The 18,851-nt window shown below is 48.0% G+C and overlaps 1 protein-coding gene across 1 annotated transcript; it reads right to left on the bottom strand.

Annotated features, from left to right (window-relative positions):
* Positions 1-15,746: 15,746 nt before the first annotated feature.
* MC3R (melanocortin 3 receptor) lies at positions 15,747-16,919 on the bottom strand. The gene has a single exon (XM_006206642.2). It carries the CDS (start codon positions 16,792-16,794, stop codon positions 15,823-15,825), a length of 972 nt encoding a protein of 323 aa, XP_006206704.2. The 5' UTR covers positions 16,795-16,919; the 3' UTR covers positions 15,747-15,822.
* Between the last annotated feature and the right edge of the window lie 1,932 nt (positions 16,920-18,851).

The following is an 18,851-nucleotide window of genomic DNA, read 5'->3' as shown; positions in this document are numbered from 1 at the left end:
CCAGGCCGGTACTCGGGGTGGGTGTGTCAGCCAGGGTTCCTGCTGCTGGGCTGGGTACACTCCATTTCCCCTCTAGATCCATCTTCACCTCTCTCCACCTGCCCTGGAAGGCCGACCACATAACAGGCTCCCTTGCCGTCTGGTGTCTGGTTGGACTGACTGGGCCACTGGTGAGAGGTCAGAGGGAGGGAGATGGGTGAGGCTGGGGGCATGCCTTCTTCTGGCTCCCCACACACCCAACCCCGGCCCCCATGGAAGGCCGCAGCTCTTTCTAAGTCATCCTTCTCTAACTTCCTGCCTCCACTGTTAGCCGTTCGCATCGCCTCTTTGGGTTTAGGGCCTGAGTTCCTGCGCCATCCCTTGTGTTTCCCTTACATCTACACTCTTGACTGAAACCTCTTCAAATACATCCTATCTGAGTCTTCTTAATTCGAATGGTCCGTCTGTCTTCTGCTGGGAGCCTCACACAGTTGCGAATAACAGCCATCCACTCCTGCTCTGAAGAGAATGCCCCACATTCAACATGTCCATCGGGTTTCTTTTCCAGATGGAATCCATGGTGGTGTCTGTTGAGGGATGAACTAACAGCTAAAGCTTTCTCCACATCAGTTACAGCCGCAGGATGTTTTCCCCCATATGAGATCTCTGACGTCCGTCAAGTGTGTATTTTTGAAGGGTTGCCTGCAGTGATTGCTTTCATTAGGCTTCTCCCCTGTACGAATTTTGTGACACCTGGTGAGATGTGACTTCTGGCTCCAGCCCTTCCACTTACATGGTGTTCACAGGGCTTCTCTCTCTGCCTGGATTCCGGTTTTGGGTGAGAGGTAAGCTATCATTGATTTATTTCCCCCCTCAAATGCATTACTTTTGGAGTCGTTGTCTCCATTAGGAATTCTGAAGTGTCTGATGAAGTTTGACTTTTGATCGGAAGCTTCACACAGTGTTACATTCAAGGGGTTTTGCTCCAGCACAGGTGAGCTGGGCACCATCCCTACGGCAGCCAGACGCTGTCATCCGTGAGCCACTTCCCTCCTGAGCCAAGTCTAGATTACGGTTCAGATTTGTTCTAAGTGCATCACCTTGACAAGGGTTTTATTTCTTGGAGAAGGAAGTGTGGGGGTTAAACCGACACATTTTCCAACTCTGGTACCTTGGTCTGGGTCCTCCTCTAAGGGGAAGTCGCTCATGTGAGAAGGTCACCTGTTTTCTGGTTGCCACTCTGATAGGTCATTGTGTTTCCATTGTCTTTGGAAAAAAAGAATGTAATAAGCTGCTCTTTGTGGATCTTTCCAGGAATAAACACATCTCCACAAACGCTTTGCCGTGGGGTTGCCTCTGTAGTTGCAGCCTACTGTTTAGCAGGACAGAAATCTCAAAATCTCTCTCTCTCTCCCTCTCTCTCTCCCTCCCTCTCTCTCTCTCCCTCCCTCTGGCTCTGGGAGGACACCTGCTGGTTGGCTCCTTCGGGGCATTTCTCCCTCCTCTGGCTCTCCTCGTGGTTCCAGCTTATGGGTCACATCTGGTGTGCGGTCCTGACATCCTGTGGAGACTAGGATCCCTAAGTCTCAGGATCGTGTCCCTGTCGTGGGCCACCTGAGAGGCTCCAGCGGCCACAGACAGAGCCCAGAGCCATTCGTGAAAGTGGCTGACGCCTCCTACGTGGTCCTTTCAGGCTTCCTGGGGAAGCACAGAGCAGGTGGGTTATTCTGCAACTTGTTATTTTTTTCACTTATCTCGATAACCAGTCTCACCTTTGTGGACCCTGGAACACCCAGAACTCAGTGTAAAAGCCGATGTCGGAGTTCAGCTTTTTCCCTTTGCAGTCAGGGAAACTGGGACCATGTGAAGGTCCTCCAGCTGCCCAAGGTCATACGGCCTGATCCCGCCCGACCCAGGACAAGAACCCAGTCGCCCCTCCCTAGTTCTTCATCTTAACCCCCTGCATTCCTGAACCCCTCAACTCAGCCCGTTTTGTTTGTGGCTAAATCCCAGGAGAGGAACCCTGGCGTCTGAGAAATGGAAAATTTCAGTAAGCATTTTCAGAGAAAAGCACAAAAATAGGGATTTGCTAAACGAAAGCCCTGGGACCTGCAACAGTGCCTCCCAGACAGACTGTGAGCAGATCCCGAGCGGCATTCACGTTTTCAGTCGAGCATCTCTTTGGGCATCTGACAAGAGGGAGAAGCTGTAGATTCCAAATGACAGAGGGACCGTGTGTCTCAGATTTAGCATCTTTGCTGTCAGAGGACTCGCCTGCTCGGTTGCTTTGTACCTGCCTAGGTCTGTTCCTTGTACCGCATGTACTGGATGTGGGAGAGGAAGGTGGGGGTTCAGAGCAGCTTTTGAAATGGATCAAAACACTGAAGACAGAACTTCTCTGGCGTAATGGCTAATGGCTCATGTGACAGTTTCCCGGGGTAGGACAGCCTGACCTTTTGTTTTTGTAGAGAATGTGTAATTACCTGGATTTTTCCCCCTGGGCAGCAACAATCACGTCTTGTCCCATTTAATTTAACTCATTAATTTTTTGGGTGTGAACATCTAATATTATCTAGTCAGAGAACTGTGAAATCAGACAGACTTGGGTCTTTTTCCTTTCAGAAGTTTAGATTCATCTGTTAAAGAGGTGTGCCCATCTTACCAAAATCACTCGTGGATATTAGGCAAACATTTTAGACTCTGAGGTGATTTTCTTTTTTGAGCAAGTGATAGCTTTTCCTTTTAAAAATGGTTTAAATGTTCGAATTCTTCAGTAGTTTTTTTTTTTAAATTATGAGATGATTGAGACACTTTTGCCCAGCCCCATCTTACGAGTCGCATTCTTGGGCCGTTAGTAGAAACAGTTCAGGTTTCTCGCTACAACCTGGGCGGTCATCCTGGCTTTGCCACTTACTAGCTGTGTGACTGTGGCTGAGTTGCTTACCTCTCTGAGCCTCGCTGTCAGTATTGATGAACTGAGGATGATTTTGATGTTGTTTTGAAGACGAAATAAAATTAAAGGAGAAGGGAACATCCTTGTTTCAGATCTGTGTAGGTGCCTTTAGTGTCGTGGCCCGCAGGTTTAGTCCCCAGTAGGCACTGAGGCTTACTGCATCTGTCTTAGATGATGTCTTGGGTGATGCCCAGTTAGTGCGCAGTAGACTCAAGGTCTAAACGCTTTATAATTTAATTCTATAACACAAGCTCTTTACTAAGGATGAAGTGTGCTTCCTGGACCAGTTTCCAGTCAAGCAGCAATTGTTTCTTAGAACACGTGTCATTAAGTCATGGCCACTCACTGGTTGCCCGTCTATGGTATGGTTGCTTACCCATTTTGTGCCTCAGTTTTCTTATCTGTAAAGGGGGATAATAAACAGTTTCTACTTCCAAGGGTGTGAAGGGAATGAAATAAGCATTAAAATAATTAGTACATTTAAAGCACGTGGAATGGTACCTGGTCCACAGTAAGCTGTCAGTGAATATGAATTCTCTTTCTTGCTGTGATGGTGACTGTGCACTGTGGCCCCTGACTTCACAGCCTGGTACAGTGTAGGTGCTTTGGAAATTGTAGCTATCAGCACTGACAGATACTTTCCCAGGGCAAAGACAAAGCATATGCTAATATTTCTTTTCAGCAAGAGAAGCTGTCAGTGGGTCTCTACATGGGTAAAAGTTAGAAATGCTCTTTTTTCTTTGAAGTTCCTCTGGGTTATACCAAGGCAAGGTAGGGAGGTGTCACTTGCTCTGGAGAAAAGCAGGAAGTGTAGTTTTTTTGGACTTAGCAAGTCTGCCCCCAGCCTTGCAATGCAGAGCTTGGGGGAAGGCGGACCAATTGCGTAAGAAGCCCTGGACACTTCTGTAAGGGAAAAGGTTGATAACACAATTGTTTTTCCTGGGATTTAAGTTAGGGAGACCTGCCATGTGTATGGGCTGGGGCTCCCACTAAGAGCCTGGAGCAGGGAAGAGAAAGAGTCCCTGGAAATAGCTGTGGGGGTAGGGTTGCCAGATTTAGCAAATAATATATCTCACTCATTTCCTATGCAGGGTTGCAAGATAAAATAAATGATGAGGAATTTTTAATGATAAATATATCCCTTTCAATATTTGGGATATATTTATATTGAAAAGCTATAGGTTGTTTCTCTGAAATTGAAATTGAACTTGACATCCTCTGTTTTATCTGGCAACCTATGTAGTGGAGTGAAAGGACCCCGGGGTTGGGGTCTGACATGAAACTGGGAGGAGACTGAAGCAGTGGGGTCGGGAGGCCAAGCTGTGGAAGCCTGTGCCCCCCGGAATTTGCAGCTGAGTAAGGATGAGGGGTTAAGGAGTCTGGGCCAGGAGGTAGTGGAGGTCTGGGCAGCCTTGGGGTGGGCATAGTGTTGGGGGACTGGGGTTCTGCATGGTCCGTGGTCTCAAAGAGCTTGCATCTGAGATATTCCTTTTTTTTTCAATTGAAGTACAGTCAGTTTACAATGTTGAATCAATTTCTGGTGTACAGCACAATGTTTCAATCATACATACACATACATATATTCCTTTTCATATTCTTTTTCATTGTAGGTTACGGCAAGATTTTGAGTATAGTTCCCTCTGCTATAAAGTAGAAACTTGTTTATCCATCCTGCATATAGTAGTTAGCATCTGCAACTCTTGAGCTCTCAGTTCATCCCTTCCCACCTCCGTTCCCCCGCTGGTAGCAGTGCTTGTTTTCTGTGTGGCATATTCTTGGAGATGGGCATATGTGGGACTGACCCATCCCTCCTTGGCACCAGTGAAAGTGTGGGTCCTGGAGTGCCTTCTGGAGTGGTGTGGACTCCTGCTCAGACACGAAGCTGGGCCTGGGAACACGGCATTCGGGACAGCGGGCATAACTTTTTATTTACTTATTTGTTCCTTCGGCAAGTCTGCTTTTAAAAAAACTTGATTGAGATATAAGTGACATACCGTAAAACCCATCCATTAAAAATGTACAGTCAACGACTTTTGGTACTTTTGCTGAGCTGTGCAATGAGCTGTCTGTGTTCTCCCAACATTTTCGATGCCAAATACGTGGCTTTTCTCCCCACACTAGCCAGTTCTCCAACTCTCCAGACAACGACAAGGGTCTTACAATTCAGTTTAGTTCTGACACTAATCCCCTGGAGTTAGTGCAGACCCCCGACGTGTCAGGGCTCAGTCTCACAAGGCTGCCCTCAGATCAGACACCAGTCACAGGTCCCATGCTGTCGCCTGTACTTCTGACTGACCAGGTGTAAACTGGGGCTTCCCAGAACACCCGCCTCAATTTGATAGTTCATTCGAAGGACTCACAAAATGCAGGAAAACACTTTACTTACTATTATTGGTTTGTTGTAAAGGATACAACTCAGGAACAGCCAAATGGAAGAGATGTACGGGGCGAGGTGTGTGGAAAGGGGTGCAGGGCATCCACCCTGACCCCTGCCCCAGCACCTTGATGTGTTCACCAACCCGGCAGCTCCCGGAACCCTGTTGGTTAGGAGTTTTGGGGGAGGTTCCATTACAGAGACATGACTAAGTAAATCACTTGCCACAGGTGATATAACTCAGTCTCCAGTCCCTCTCTTCTCTCCGGGCTGAAAGTTCCAACCCTCTAACCGTGCTGTAGTGTCTTTGGCCACCAGCCCCCTTCCTGAAGCCATCCAGGGCCCCCGCCAGGAGTCAGCCATGAACGTACAAAGACCACTCTTACCACCCTAGAGATTCCAAGGGTTTTTAGGAGCCGTGTGCCAGGAACCAGGGACAAAGACCAAACTTTGATTTTTTTATTATATCACAGACAATGATACCACCATCCAGTTTCAGGGTATTTCTGTCAGCCCACTGAGATCTCTTGTGCCTGTTTACAGTTAATCCTCAGTCCCACCCCCAGATCCAGGCAACCACTAATCTACTTTCTGTCTCTGTGAATTTGCCTTTTCTAGATATTTTGTATAGATGGAACTGTGCAAAATGTGTCTGGCTTCCTTCACTGAGCCTAACGTTTTTGAGGTCATCCGTGTTGTAAATCCTCTTTTATGGCTAGTATTTCATTGTTTGGATGTGCCACATTTTCTTCATCTCTTCATCAGTTAAGGGTCATTTGGGTTTTTCCACTTTTTTGGCTATACTGAGTAATGCTGCTGGAATATTTGGGTGAATGCAACTCATTTATTGTTAATCATAATCTGTGTATGTGAGTTGGGGTGAGGAGGAGAGTGCTGGAGAACTGATTTTTTACTTTATAGTACTGTCTTAGAAGTGAAGACGCTGTTTACTTATATTTCCATCTCCTTTATAACCCACACCCACTTGAGTTCTGAGGAGCACCACGGCCCAGAACATTCAAAGGTGATCATATTGTGAACCAAGGCCAAGCCCAGGGATGAGAGACAAACACTGCAGCAAACCAGCTGAAGTAAAGCCCTTGGATGTCGGAAACAAAGAGCTAGAAAAGCAAACTTCAGGCCAATGCAGTTCCAGACGAGGTCCCTTTTCTATCTGTATATTTGTGTTTTTGCCTTGCCTCTTTCAGGGGTATTTCAGATGTTTAGAATGAGCCGCTATGGAGTTACCTAGAAATCACCAGGTCTATTTTTTTTTTTTTTGATGGAGGTACTGGGGGTCGAACCCAGGACCTTGTGCAGGCTAAACGTGCCCTCTACCACTGATCTGTCTCTCCCCCCACCACCAGATGGACCAGAAGAGAAGGAAAAGAGCCCTTGAAGAGAATGAGTGGGTTTTGCAAATCGAGCCACACAAGCTTTTGGGACAGGGCTGGAGACTGAGAGGGAGGTGGTCAGTGCCTGATTTGGGGAACAGCACCCACTTCTCTTGTGTGGGACCTCCTCCCCACCTCTCACGGTCCATGTGGCTGATGGGCCCCAGCTCCAAGGTGGGAGTTTTATCCGGGCCTGAGTGAACGCACTGGCCGCGGCGATTGGTTTAGAGATGGGCCTGTGATTTAATGTAGTTGATCTGAAGTTTGTTCTCTTTTGTGGGTGGTGGAACATGGGTGGGGAAAGAGAAGCTGGTTTTCTACTGGAGTTGGTGAGCTGTTTGAAGGCTTGTGCAGTTGACTCCACCATGTGAAAAAAAGCTGCCCAAGAAAGAAGCCAAAGGAGAGGAAATTAGTCTCAAGAGACAGAGATTTCTTTTCAAAGAAAATTTGTGTGTGGCTGTTGGGGAGGTCATCAGGTTTATTTATGTATTTGTTTAAATGCAGGCACTGGGGGTTGAGCCCAGCACCTCCTGCGTGCTGAGCACGCGCTGTGCCGCTGGGCCACACCCTCCCTGCTGGACAGAGATCTCTGCTGACGTCATTTCAGCACTTGGATGTAGCAGGGCCTGAGTAAATTACGCCCTCCTTCTTTCTTTCTTTTTTTTTTTTCTCATAAACCAGTTGGAGATGGGTTTTTGTTGTTTGCAATTGAGAGTCTTGACTCTGCTCTTGCTGGGAATAAACGGAGGTCGTCAGAATTTGATTTAAAAACATGAGAGTGCCATGCTGCCTTGTTCCTGAGGGTGGTGGGGCAAATTCTTGCCCGTCTGGGTGCTTCTGGCTGAGCTGTGGAGCACATAAAGCGACTTGTTTGCCTTTTCCCTGGATCGTTGCTTCCTTCTGTCTTACCCTGCGGGGGAAGCGATCTGAGATGGGAGGAAAGTCTTGAGCAATTTAAAATCTACTTGGTGAAGTGTTCCTTACGCCTTCTTGGCCTGCTTACCCACTCAGGGAAGCTGGTAAGAACAAGAGCCACTCGTGTTACACAGACGAGAAAACTGAGGCTCGGAGTGGCTAAGCAATTGGGTCAAGGAGACACAGTGGAGCGATCACCCTGCCTGGAGCGGTCTGTTCCTTTCCCTGCAAACTTTCAGTTTGAAAGGGAATCCAGACCTTGCTTATCCAAGGGCGGGCCCTTCACCTGCCAGTAGGCTTCCTGAGGACTGGACTGTCTTGTTCAACGATCCATCCGCTGCACCTGACACAGTGTCTTGTCTCTGTTAAACACTCAGCAGACACTTGGGATGACAGAAGAGAAGACTCAGGCGTGGAGAAGAAAGACAGGTAAACTCTGAAGAGAGCATACATTTTACGCACTGAAGGGGGATATTTGAAACCTAACATCTTCTGCAAGGAATTAAGCCATCGTGAAGTCGATGACTAGTGAATTGGCTTGGGACTTTAGGTAAGGTATCAGCTAGAGAAGATGAGGTCTTTTCTGACAAGAAAATGCGTGGGAGCGGCTGCCGCCGGCGGAGCAGGGTGTCCGCGCGGTTCACCTGGGGCTCTTGTCCCCAAGCTAGAGCCTGTTCCCGCCGCACAGACGGGAACCTCGGAGGGCTGAGCGTGACCCAGCGCTGACGGCGTTCTCATTCCGACCTGAAACCGGTTCCACAACATCATGCTGAAGCTTTAAAAAAAATATCCCTGCAATGAGCTGCACTTGTACCATTTAAATCAAGTTCTATGAAGAATAGGACCTGATATCAGGTTTTTTTGGCTTTTTTTTTAAGTCTTGCAGCCGCCTCCAAATTTGAGTTCACGGCTCAAAGTGCTTCTGGTTCACCTAGGACCAGCGATGATGCTTCTAGGAGCCTCCAGCGCCCCTACTAAGCTTCTCACTTCCGGGGCTCTGTCTTGGTGGAATCATCACAGTGGTGGTGACTCAGAGCGTGGACTGTCTGCTGGGTGACTCAGGCCCACATCTGCAATACCGATAATTCACCTGCTAGTTTCATTTCATCTCAAACAGTGGCTGCCATGTGGCGGGCCCGCCTGAGACAGCAGGGGGGGAATGGAAAGTGATTCCTGAAGAAGAAAAATGGGAGATGATTTCACTTAATTATGGCCCTTTTTGATTTCCCCAGGCTTTTCCTTTGGGGTCAATGCGATTACTCTGTCAAGAAGCCGCCTCAGCTGAGACTTTCAGCTGTGGAAAATGGACTGGTCCTGAGCTCTGATGTCGTGGCTGTGGGCGGCTTCTGCCCATCAAGTGTGGTTCTTAGACCAGCAGCACAGGCACCAACTCGGCACCTGTTAGGAACGCAGAGTCCCAGCCCTGCCCCCAGCCCTGTGACTCCGAATCTGCATTTTCACAAGGTCTCCAGGAGGTTTTGAGTGCATGTTCCTGTTTGAGAAGCCCCAGGGGGTGTGCCCAGAATATAATAAGGTGACCCACTCATAGTCTGTAATGGTAATATCGGTAGTAGGAATAATGTTGAGGGGCCCCAGCGACCATGCTAACAAGTCTTTGATGAATTACTTCATTGAAATGTCTCAACAACACGTGATGTAGGCGCTAACATTATCCTTCCTTTTTCTGGCAAGGAAACAGAAATAAACTGCCGATGTCGGTGAGAGACAGTGAGAAGCAGGACCCTGGACTGAATTCAGGTCTTGTCTGCCTCTGAAGTTCAGGACCATGGGCTCTATGCTACTGAGTTACCTGCGGGAATGAATTACAGATGTCCCAAGTTGCTCACATGCTTTCATTCGCTTCCTCCTCAGACGTCTTCTGAGTGCCCGCCTTGGACCAGGCACTCGGGTGGACTTGGAGAAGAATAGGGTGGAGCTGCCTCCCCACGGCACTCCCAGCGTGGAGGGGTCGTGGGGAGAGGGGTGAGGCATGGCAGACGTGACCAAATATTCATATCCCTACAGGCACCCCAAGTTTGTGTCCTGGGCCAACCTTGAGGGGGGAACTCAACACTCTGCTGCTCCCCCAAAGGTAAATCCATTGCTCTGAGCAGCGGTGACCACATGCACGTAAGATTTTGTCCCCACTCGACTTCCAGACCCGCCTTGTTTCTTCTGCAGACACTCAGCCTCTGCCTGCCGGTCCACAGGCACAGGAGATCCAGTCGCTTCTGAGTTTCTCAGCATCTGCCTGGCAAAGACACGTCTTCCCCTGAGATCTGGCTGCCAAGAAAACCAGACTGCGTTGCATTAGCGCCATTATATTCCCAGCTACGGTGGCGCCCAAAAGGTGCTGGATGCGGATCCATCTAGAGACCAAAGGGTCACGAAGGAGGCGGTGGGGCTCACCTCGCTGGGAGGGTCGGTAGTGTTGCCCAGGTTTCTCTTTCCTTTTCACCCTTGAACTAGAAACGTTTCTGTGGAGTTCTGCTTGCCTTACGCTCAGGAGAACAGGATGGCAGGTCAGACGTTTCCCAGCATCATCTGCTCTCGTGGCTTGTTTTCACAGGCGACTGCTGCCTCACGCTGCAGCTCAGGTAACAGAGACCCCACTCAACACCAGCCGCCAGGGAGGTGCCTGGCCCGTGGGTCCTCCACGTCTTGGGCGCAGCAGCCAGATCTGTGACCCAAGGCAGCCCAGGGGTCTCAGTTCCTGTGCTTGAGCTACTGAGAGAGGAAAGTCCTCCTTCGCCTGGACTTCTGGGTACCAAGCTTCCTGGGCCTGCAGAAGTGAGGATCCAGTCCATCCAAGGATGCAGCCAGCATCAAAGAGAGTAGGCAGAAGAAAGAGACAGGGGATCCCTGCTGTTATCATCCGCGTGCCTGCCTCCGGCTCTGCCTGAGGCTAGTCCTAAACCCAGACTTTCTGTTACCGAGCTGCTGTCACTTGTAAGCAACAGCATTCTGACAAATACAGAAGCCAGTAGGGGTGGGGCAAGAGTGGAGCAAGAGGGGAAGGCAGGTGGGGGGAGGGGAGAAGAGGGGGGCTGAGACCAAGAAGAGGGAAGGTCTCCAAGCTCAGCGAGATGGGCTCTTCTGTGATCTGCTCTGCATACCGGGTTTACACGAAAGATTAGATTTGCAAAGACAACTAACTAAAAATGAAAATGAAAACACTCGTAGATACAGAGAACAAATTGCTGCCAGAGGGGTAGGGGTGGGGAAGGTAAAATAGACAAAGGGGATTAAGAGGTACAAATTTCCAGTTTTATTATACGTAAGCCACTAGGATATAATACACAGCATAAAGAATGTGCTCAATAATACTGTAGTTACTTTGTATGGGGACTTATGGTGATCATTTCATAATGGATGCAAATGTCAAAAGACTATGTAATACACCTGAAACTAATACATTGTACATCAATTATATTTCAGTTAAAAGAAGAAAAAGTATTTTCATAAATGGGTTGAGTAATCAAATGCTTCCAACACCCCAGAGAGACCCCCTCATGCCAAGAAAAAATAATTTCATTTAATTATAAAATAAAATCCCAGTTTGGCAGCTGTCAGATTGCTACTTAGTTTATGAGAATTTACATTGATCATGCAGTAAGTAGAAGATGCCAGATTCCATAACAGATCTGTTTGACCTCAGAGCCTAGAAAACAAAATCAGCCCGGAAACAAAGACCCCTGTGCCACAGGTCCACACTTACCTTGTTGAATTTCCTGGTGCTCTGTCAGCCTTTCTGTGTTCAGTGTAGCTAGCAGCCTAGTAGAAAAGAGAGAGAAGTTAACAGAAAAATTAAACAGTGTGGGACGTTCTCTGTTGGGAACTCTACGGGGCTGAGAGCTGTGCTGAAGCCCGTTCAAGCCTGGGGAGCATCTCTGGGCCATGTGCCACAGCGCATGGTGGGATAGCACTGCGGGCCCTGTGTGGACCTGGCGCCTGACTGTGGCTTAGCACCAGCGCTGCTCCTCGCAGTCTGAGTAGCCTGGATCAAGGTGATCAACCTTCTCCGTGATCCTAGGCTTCCATTTCTATAGGACGGGACGTTAGTGCTTAACCTCAGAGGGTTTTGGTGAGAATTCAATGGGTTAGCATGTCTAAGTTTTCTGGCACATAACAATACCATGTAATGTCTTTTATGATTATCATTTTTAAAATTGATTTGGCTCCCAAATAAGTGTTCTTATGGGAGAAAGCTTGAGTTCTTCATTTGAAGGGTTTGCTTTTTTTCCCCCCTGTGTTTTGTCATCTGTTTCTTCCTGGTTTCTAGATTTCTCTTGGTTCTTGAGTGGCCCAATATCAGTTGTGGGCACTTGACATCCTGACAGGAAATGGTGATGGGAAAGAAGTTTAAGCTCCTGGGGTGATGGTTTTTGTTAGTCTTAAGAAATCAGTGGTGCTTGCTGGTTTAGGTGATTCTCCAAGTTTGGTGTGCATCGTAATCACTTGCGGTTCTTGAAATTTTCAGATGCCTAACGTTACCTCTGATCTGAGTCACAGGTTTCAGAGAACAGTCTTATTTTCTCAGATTCCCCATTGGTACTGATATTCACCAAATTTGAGGATCACTGGTGTTACATTCTCTTTGGGTAGACTTGGACTCGTATTTAAGTGTATTAATGAAGTCACTTATTCATTCAACATATTTTTTATTGACCAGTTTTAACATGCAAATTACTGCTTTCTAGTGCGAGAGGTTGATGATAATTAAACAAATAAATTAACAAGAAAATATAAAGTAGGTATAAGATCTGTGATAAAACAGTACTTCATGTGAGTGACCAGGGTCTTCTTTAGAAAGAGAGCAGGGAAGGCATCTGTGAGAATTGGGCTGGAGCCTGAATGATAAGAAGTTTATGATCATGAGACTATGTGGAGAAAAAGACTTCCAATAGGGGAAACACCTGGTGCAAAGGCCCTGGGGCAGGAATGAGTACCATGAGTTTGAGTCCAGTGAGGGGTGAGTACAGGTACGAGTGAGGGCAGGGGGCTTACTGGAGGAGATCAGATCATTAGGGCTTTGTAGGGCAGGGTAAGGAAGTGGAATTTTATTTAAAGCCACTGAGGAGTTTTGAGCAGGAGTGTGATGTGATCTGGTTTAGATTTTTTAAATGATTGCACTGGCTGCTGTGTAGAGAACGGACTTTAGTGGAGGTAAGAGTGGATAAATGTTTTCAGCCAAGGAGGTTTGAGTGTGTTATAGCCCCTAGCCCTACAGAAGAACATCACAATTAAGCTCAAAAGTTCAACTTAAATAAGGACAATAGGCAGTGATTTTTTTAGGAGCTCAGGGAGTCAGTCACTGCAGTGATTCTGCCTTGGAAGTAGTGCGTGAAAGTGAACATGAATTAAAATCACAATGTGCTTTTATTTCCCCAAATTAAACATTTTCAAACCTGACTGTCCCACTGCTTCAAATGTACAGTGGGTTCCCACATGAAGAAGATCTGGGAAAGTGGGACGGTGACAGCCTAAGGTCCAGGGTTGTTCACCCCAGAAATGGATGTACTCCCAGGGCTACCCACGGGCTTTGGATAAGTGTAGCAAGTGAAATGATCAATTGTCTTTCAGGTTTTTATGACAGCTCTGTGGAAGCTGTTATGAACATCTGGACTCGTGGTTGTAAAATCTGTATTAAAGTTTCCCTCCGTGGCAGCACGTGCCTCCGATGGCACTGGGTCATGGCTCAACTGTGCGTACTGTTTCCGGGTGTTAGGGTGTCCAGGTTGGACTTGGGGCTGTGGGTTGGGCAGCCCGAGTTTGAATCTCCACTTCTCCACTTGTAGCTGAGTTTTTATAGACAAGCTCCTTGACCTGAGTTTCAGATGCCCCATCTGTAAAATAAGGATGATTCTAGGTGTTGCCTCCAGGGGTTATTATTGCAGTGGCCAAAGAAATGAGCGCCTGTAAGGGACTTAGCACAGTTGCTGGCGTGAGTCAGCACTTTATGCAGACATGTATTTTTGCCTCTGGGTTATGGTCATGTGAAAGTCCTCTATGCCCTTGCTGCTTAAAAGGTGGTTCCCCAGACCAGCTGCCACATCCCCTGGAGCTTGACAGAGTCAGAAATGCGGAATCTTAGGCTCCATTCAAGACCTGCTGAATTAGCTTTTACCCTTGAACAAGATCCTGAGTGATTCCAGCAAGTGTTTCTGTTTGGAAGCATTGCTCTCAGCTAAAATGTATATAGGATGGACCACTGCATCTGTGTTGATTATGGAAACCTGTTGGCAGCATCGTATTGGTGCAAAAAGCAGCAGCAGGGCATAAAATACATAGTGACCCTAACTTAGCCGGGCTCTCCTGGGCGACCAGGTAACCCCTCTGGGACTCACTTTCTTCATCTGTAAAAGGACTCACCTTTTTTAGAGGTTTGTTGAGAGGATAAATGAAAGAACATGAAAGCTGGCATAAAAGAGTGAAAAGTACCTTATTTTAATCTTGTTTACATAGAAAAAGGACACCATGATTCCTGCAGCTGTTAAAACAATTTTCAAAGACTTTGACTCCCCATTTTCCACATTAACTTGCTGAGTAGCAATGGATAAGTCTATTATTTGGAGTCTCGATTAAGATAATGGAGAGTGACAGTGGCCCAGGAATTTCAGCCGGTATTTTTGGAAACTAAATGGGAGAGTTTTGTAGTTTGGCTAAAAAGCATTGCCCTAGAAAAGACTAGCACTGTGGTCAGTGGGGATGTTTATACCATTTACAAAATAGTCATGGAATTGCAGCGTGACATAGGATGGTCGTCAGAAGTCACCAGGATACTTCCAGGTGGTGTATTTTAATGTGACACACGTTTATCAGCCACAGAAGCCTTTTATTATTTCCAAACATCACAATCAAAATAAGAAGCAATTAATGTTATTCACATTAGCATATTATCAACTACAACCCCCCCAAATATTCCAGCACAAGAAAAATACGCAGTTGTACACCAAAGACACAGCATAATATAAGAATTCATGCAAGGGGTACATGAGGACAGCTGGAAAGCACAGCCTGAAGTCATCTGGGGCAGGAAGGGGTCCGATGGATGCATGCAGCCCCCAGCGATGTCAGCAAATCTCCTCCTACGCTCACAGAAATGAGTTGCTTTACTTGAGAAAGTACAGACCTGGATAACAGGGTCATCCAACTTGAACACCATGTTGAGGAAAAGGAGCAACAGAGCAAAAACCATTCTCCTTCACAGATCGCATCACATAGAGAACATGTGATGAGACATAGTTACTATGAGCAAGCTTCCGAGAAAGCCACAGGCAGCTCACAGCCTCCAACCCTCTGACACTATAGGAAAGTAGTGTCTCGAGACACAAGCCCTCCCACCCACAATTTCCTTTCCTGTTTTAAAGACAGAAAAGGAATAATCGGAAAACACAGCTTTTTTAAAAATAAGGAAATGGATACCTTAAAATGTCAAAGTTTCAAAATACTTTGTACACAGATATGTTCTGATTTTTTAAAGCACTTCCTCTCTCTTTCATTAGAGTTTTGAAAGCTGCCCTATGGTGAATGCATAAAACCCCCACAACACCACCACCACCCACCAGTAACAATAACAGCAAAAGTAGAAGTGGGTTACAATCCCGAGCTATTTTCTGAGGGGGAGGCTGGTGTGGGGTAGGGGTCAAGAAGAGGGCAAACAGCATAGCATTACTTTTTCCACAAAGAGATAATTGTTTTGGGGAAATTGTTTTACTGTGAATAGAGTAATAGACTAGAAGCTCAGTCGCTTATGAAATGCGGGAAAAGCCATCCAAGCAGCTTGCAGCCAGAGGTTGGGAGCTGTAACGGGTTTGCTTGGGAGAGATTCAACACCCTCTTGCTGTTAGTGGGAATCTGACCTGAAGCCTGAAGGTGTGGATGGGGAGCAGGTGCGCAGGCAGACATCCCAGACCCTGGATGCATGGAAAGGAGCGCTCGGCACCCAGAGCAGCCTCCACTGATCCCCCCACTGACTATTGGGCAGATCAGAGTGTGTGACTTACCCATATTGCCATCCTTCCAGAGAGCCTGCTAGGTACCATTTTTTCCCTTTCACAAGCTTAAAAACAAAAGACACATATGATCATGACCGTTAGCCCACTTTTACGTCTTTTCAGTGTTTTTCTCCCTTCTTTCTAAACACCTTGGCTGGATAAAGGGTCAGAAGTGAGCAGACCAGTGTCTGGCTTCCATGACCCTGCAGCCTACCCCACGTTCATGCCGCTGCAGCTGCAGAGGATCTCCTTAAACGTGTTGCGCAGTTCCAGGCTCCGGAAGGCGTAGATCAGGGGGTCTATGACAGAGTTGCACATGATGAGGACCAGGTAGGTGTTGAAGTGGGCAGTGTAGCAGACACAGTAGGGGTTGGTGGGGCAGGTGATGATGAGGACGAGGTGGAGAAAGAAGGGAGCCCAGCAGAAGATAAATACCCCCAGCAGGATGGTGATGGTGACCGCCCCCTTCATGCACGAGTGCTGCTGCGGGGCCACCCCGCCGGCGGGCGGCAGCGCGGCGATGCGCTTGACGTGCAGCCGGGCGAAGAGGAACATGTGCACGTAGAGGGTGCCCATGAGGAGCAGCATGGTGAGGAACATGGTGATGAGGCACACGATGACCATCTTGCTCTCGGAGTAGACGATGAACACCACGCCGCAGACGCCGCAGCACACCCAGATGGCCGCGATCAGCGCCAGGGCCTTACGCACCGTCATGATGCTGTGGTAGCGCAGCGCGTAGAAGATGGTGACGTACCTGTCCACCGCGATGGCCAGGAGGTTGCAGATGGAGGCCACCAGGGAGATGCAGATCATGGAGTCGAAGACGTTGTCCATGTGCTGGACGAACTGGTCCTCGAAGGTTAGGTAGTCGCTGTTGACCACGGCGATCATGATGGTCTCCAGGGCGTTGGACACGCTCACTAGCATGTCGGCCACCGCCAGGCTGCAGAGGAAGAAGTACATGGGCGAGTGCAGGTTGCCGTTCCTGACCACAGCCAGGATGACCAGGATGTTCTCCATCAGGCTGACGATGCCCAGGGCCAGGAAGACCTCCGGCTTGATGAAGACCTGCTCGCAGAGCCCGCCGCCGCTCTGGTTGCTGACGGAAGGGGTTGCGGGGTGCCCCGGGCCATTAGGCAGCGTGGGTTGAGCAGAGAGCGGGCAGCCAGAAGCGTTCATTGCACACAGACGGCTGAGCTGAGCTGGGGCCCCAGCAGGGTCCAGAGGCTGCTGCTGCTGCTGTTGCTGCTTACAGAAAAGAAAAAAACCTCCTTCCAGGTACTTTTTGGGGATGCTTGTCCATTTTAGATTTTGATTTTGTTCTTTCCCAGAATCCAAGGATGGAGAGAGAGGGAGAGAGGGAAAGAAAGTCAGCTTGGAGGCATACAGGGAACTCTGCTTCTTCAGGACAAGCAGTTTTACAGACCCTCTTAGCTCTCTTCCTTCTTACCTTCCTCTCTTCTCTCTTCCACGTATCCCCTCTCTCATCCCCACCTGGGAATAGAAAACCAGCTACTGGTTGCTACAGTTACGGCTGCTTTCATAGCAAGACAGGGGATGTGGTACCTGTCGTTAGGAGTGAGGGGTGAACATTCAGTTTTTATACATTGGCTGGAGGCGAACAACTCCTACTTAATCTTCAGCGCAGCGGAATGACCATTGAGCGTCAGGCGCGTCTCTGACTGACAGCAGGACCGACTCCCCGGGCTTGGACCAGGAGATTACAAAGCAGCCTGGCGCCCTCTGCAGGCCAGTCGGCTCATCTGTTCGCTGGCTTGACAACAATTTTTACTTGACATGAAAACCGTCACAGCCATCCTTTGGTCCAATTATCTGTTCATTTGTACCTCCCCCCACTTTTTTTTTTGGTAGCAAACATTTCTGGAGTATCTACCATGTGTCAGGTCTCTGCCAAGCGCAGGAAGTATAATGGTGGGCAAGACAGACACACCATCCCTATTTCCCCCAGACTTGGAGTCTGGGGTGGAAGATGAGAAATCAGGCAGTTATATTACAATATGATGAATGCTTAGAGGAGCATGGTGGGGAGCCCTAACCTGGACGATCAAGGAAGGCTCCTGGAGGAAGGAGCATCCAAGCTTTGACTTCAAGGAAGCAGAGGCTCTAGCCAGTGGTGAGGGGGCTGTGGTTGAAGGAGGTAAAAGAGGATTCCGGGCAAAGGGAATAGCATGCTTACAATCTGGAGGCAAAAGGCAGTGGTTCCCCACCCTGGCCACGGGAATCATCTGTAGGATGTGGGCTCGGGGATCCCAATGGACCTCCTGAGTCAGGATCACCCAGGAGTAGGACCTGGGCAAGTGTGTTTTCAATTTTGACAGGTGTAGGGGCGGCGGGGGTGCTGCCAGGGTTGAGATCTACTGAAAAGCAAGCTTGGTGTTTTTGAAGAACTTTACATAGTTTTCTCTGACAAGAGTGTGGCACTGGGAGACACAATTTGAGAAATGAGCCTGCAGGTTTTTTTTTGTTTTGTTTTGTTTTTTAAGGCGAGAGACGGCTGGATGCTGAAGGATGGTCTCAGCTGTATGTGGCAGTTTGGATTGTATCCTGAAGGCAGTGGGGTGTGTGTGTGGAAGAGATGAGATGGGGTTTGCATTCTAGAAAGATTCCTAGTTGCACAGTGGAGGCTGGATTGGGGGGGGATGAGCCAGGAGCCTGGGAGGCCAGGCTGCAGAGATTCAGGGAGAGATGATGCTGGCCTGAAGCAAGGAGGTGACCAATGGGGCCATGGGAGGAGTGGGCAGAGATATTTAGGATGCAGAGTCATGGAGATTCAAGAGCAATGGGATGCGGGACTGCGGGAGAGGGGAAGACCAGGGAATATCTCCACTTCCTTCTTAATTAACAGGAAGATGGAGATGCCATTTGAGCTGGAAAATATAAAAGGTAGAATTTAGCAGTTAACTTTAATACTTGGTTCATGTTGAATATGATGTTGTACCAGGAGGGGTCATGTAAACTCTGGACACACTGAGTCCCCCGCACCATGTCACCACACAGAAATCCCGGATGGATTAATGATCTATCTAACTGTCTTCTAACTGTATCTGAGTGTGAGCATGACTGTGCCTGTGTGAATGAGATAGAAGAAATATGATATAAAATAGAAGAAAATTTAGAATATTTATACAACTTTGGGGTAGAAAGATCTTCTTAACAAGATGGGCAACCTGAAATTTAGTATGCAAAAAGTCACCATGAGCAAAGTCAGAAGACAA

This window comes from Vicugna pacos, chromosome 19, assembly GCF_048564905.1.
Source record: "Vicugna pacos chromosome 19, VicPac4, whole genome shotgun sequence".
Classification (NCBI taxonomy): Eukaryota; Metazoa; Chordata; class Mammalia; order Artiodactyla; family Camelidae; genus Vicugna; species Vicugna pacos.
The sequence above is the reverse complement of the archived record's forward strand: the minus strand, read 5'-3'. Positions and strand labels throughout refer to the sequence as shown.

Bases quoted from the DNA above. Each gene is read 5' to 3' on its own strand.
- MC3R (XM_006206642.2), bottom strand. From the start codon at position 16,794: ATGAACGCTTCTGGCTGCCCGCTCTCTGCTCAACCCACGCTGCCTAAT.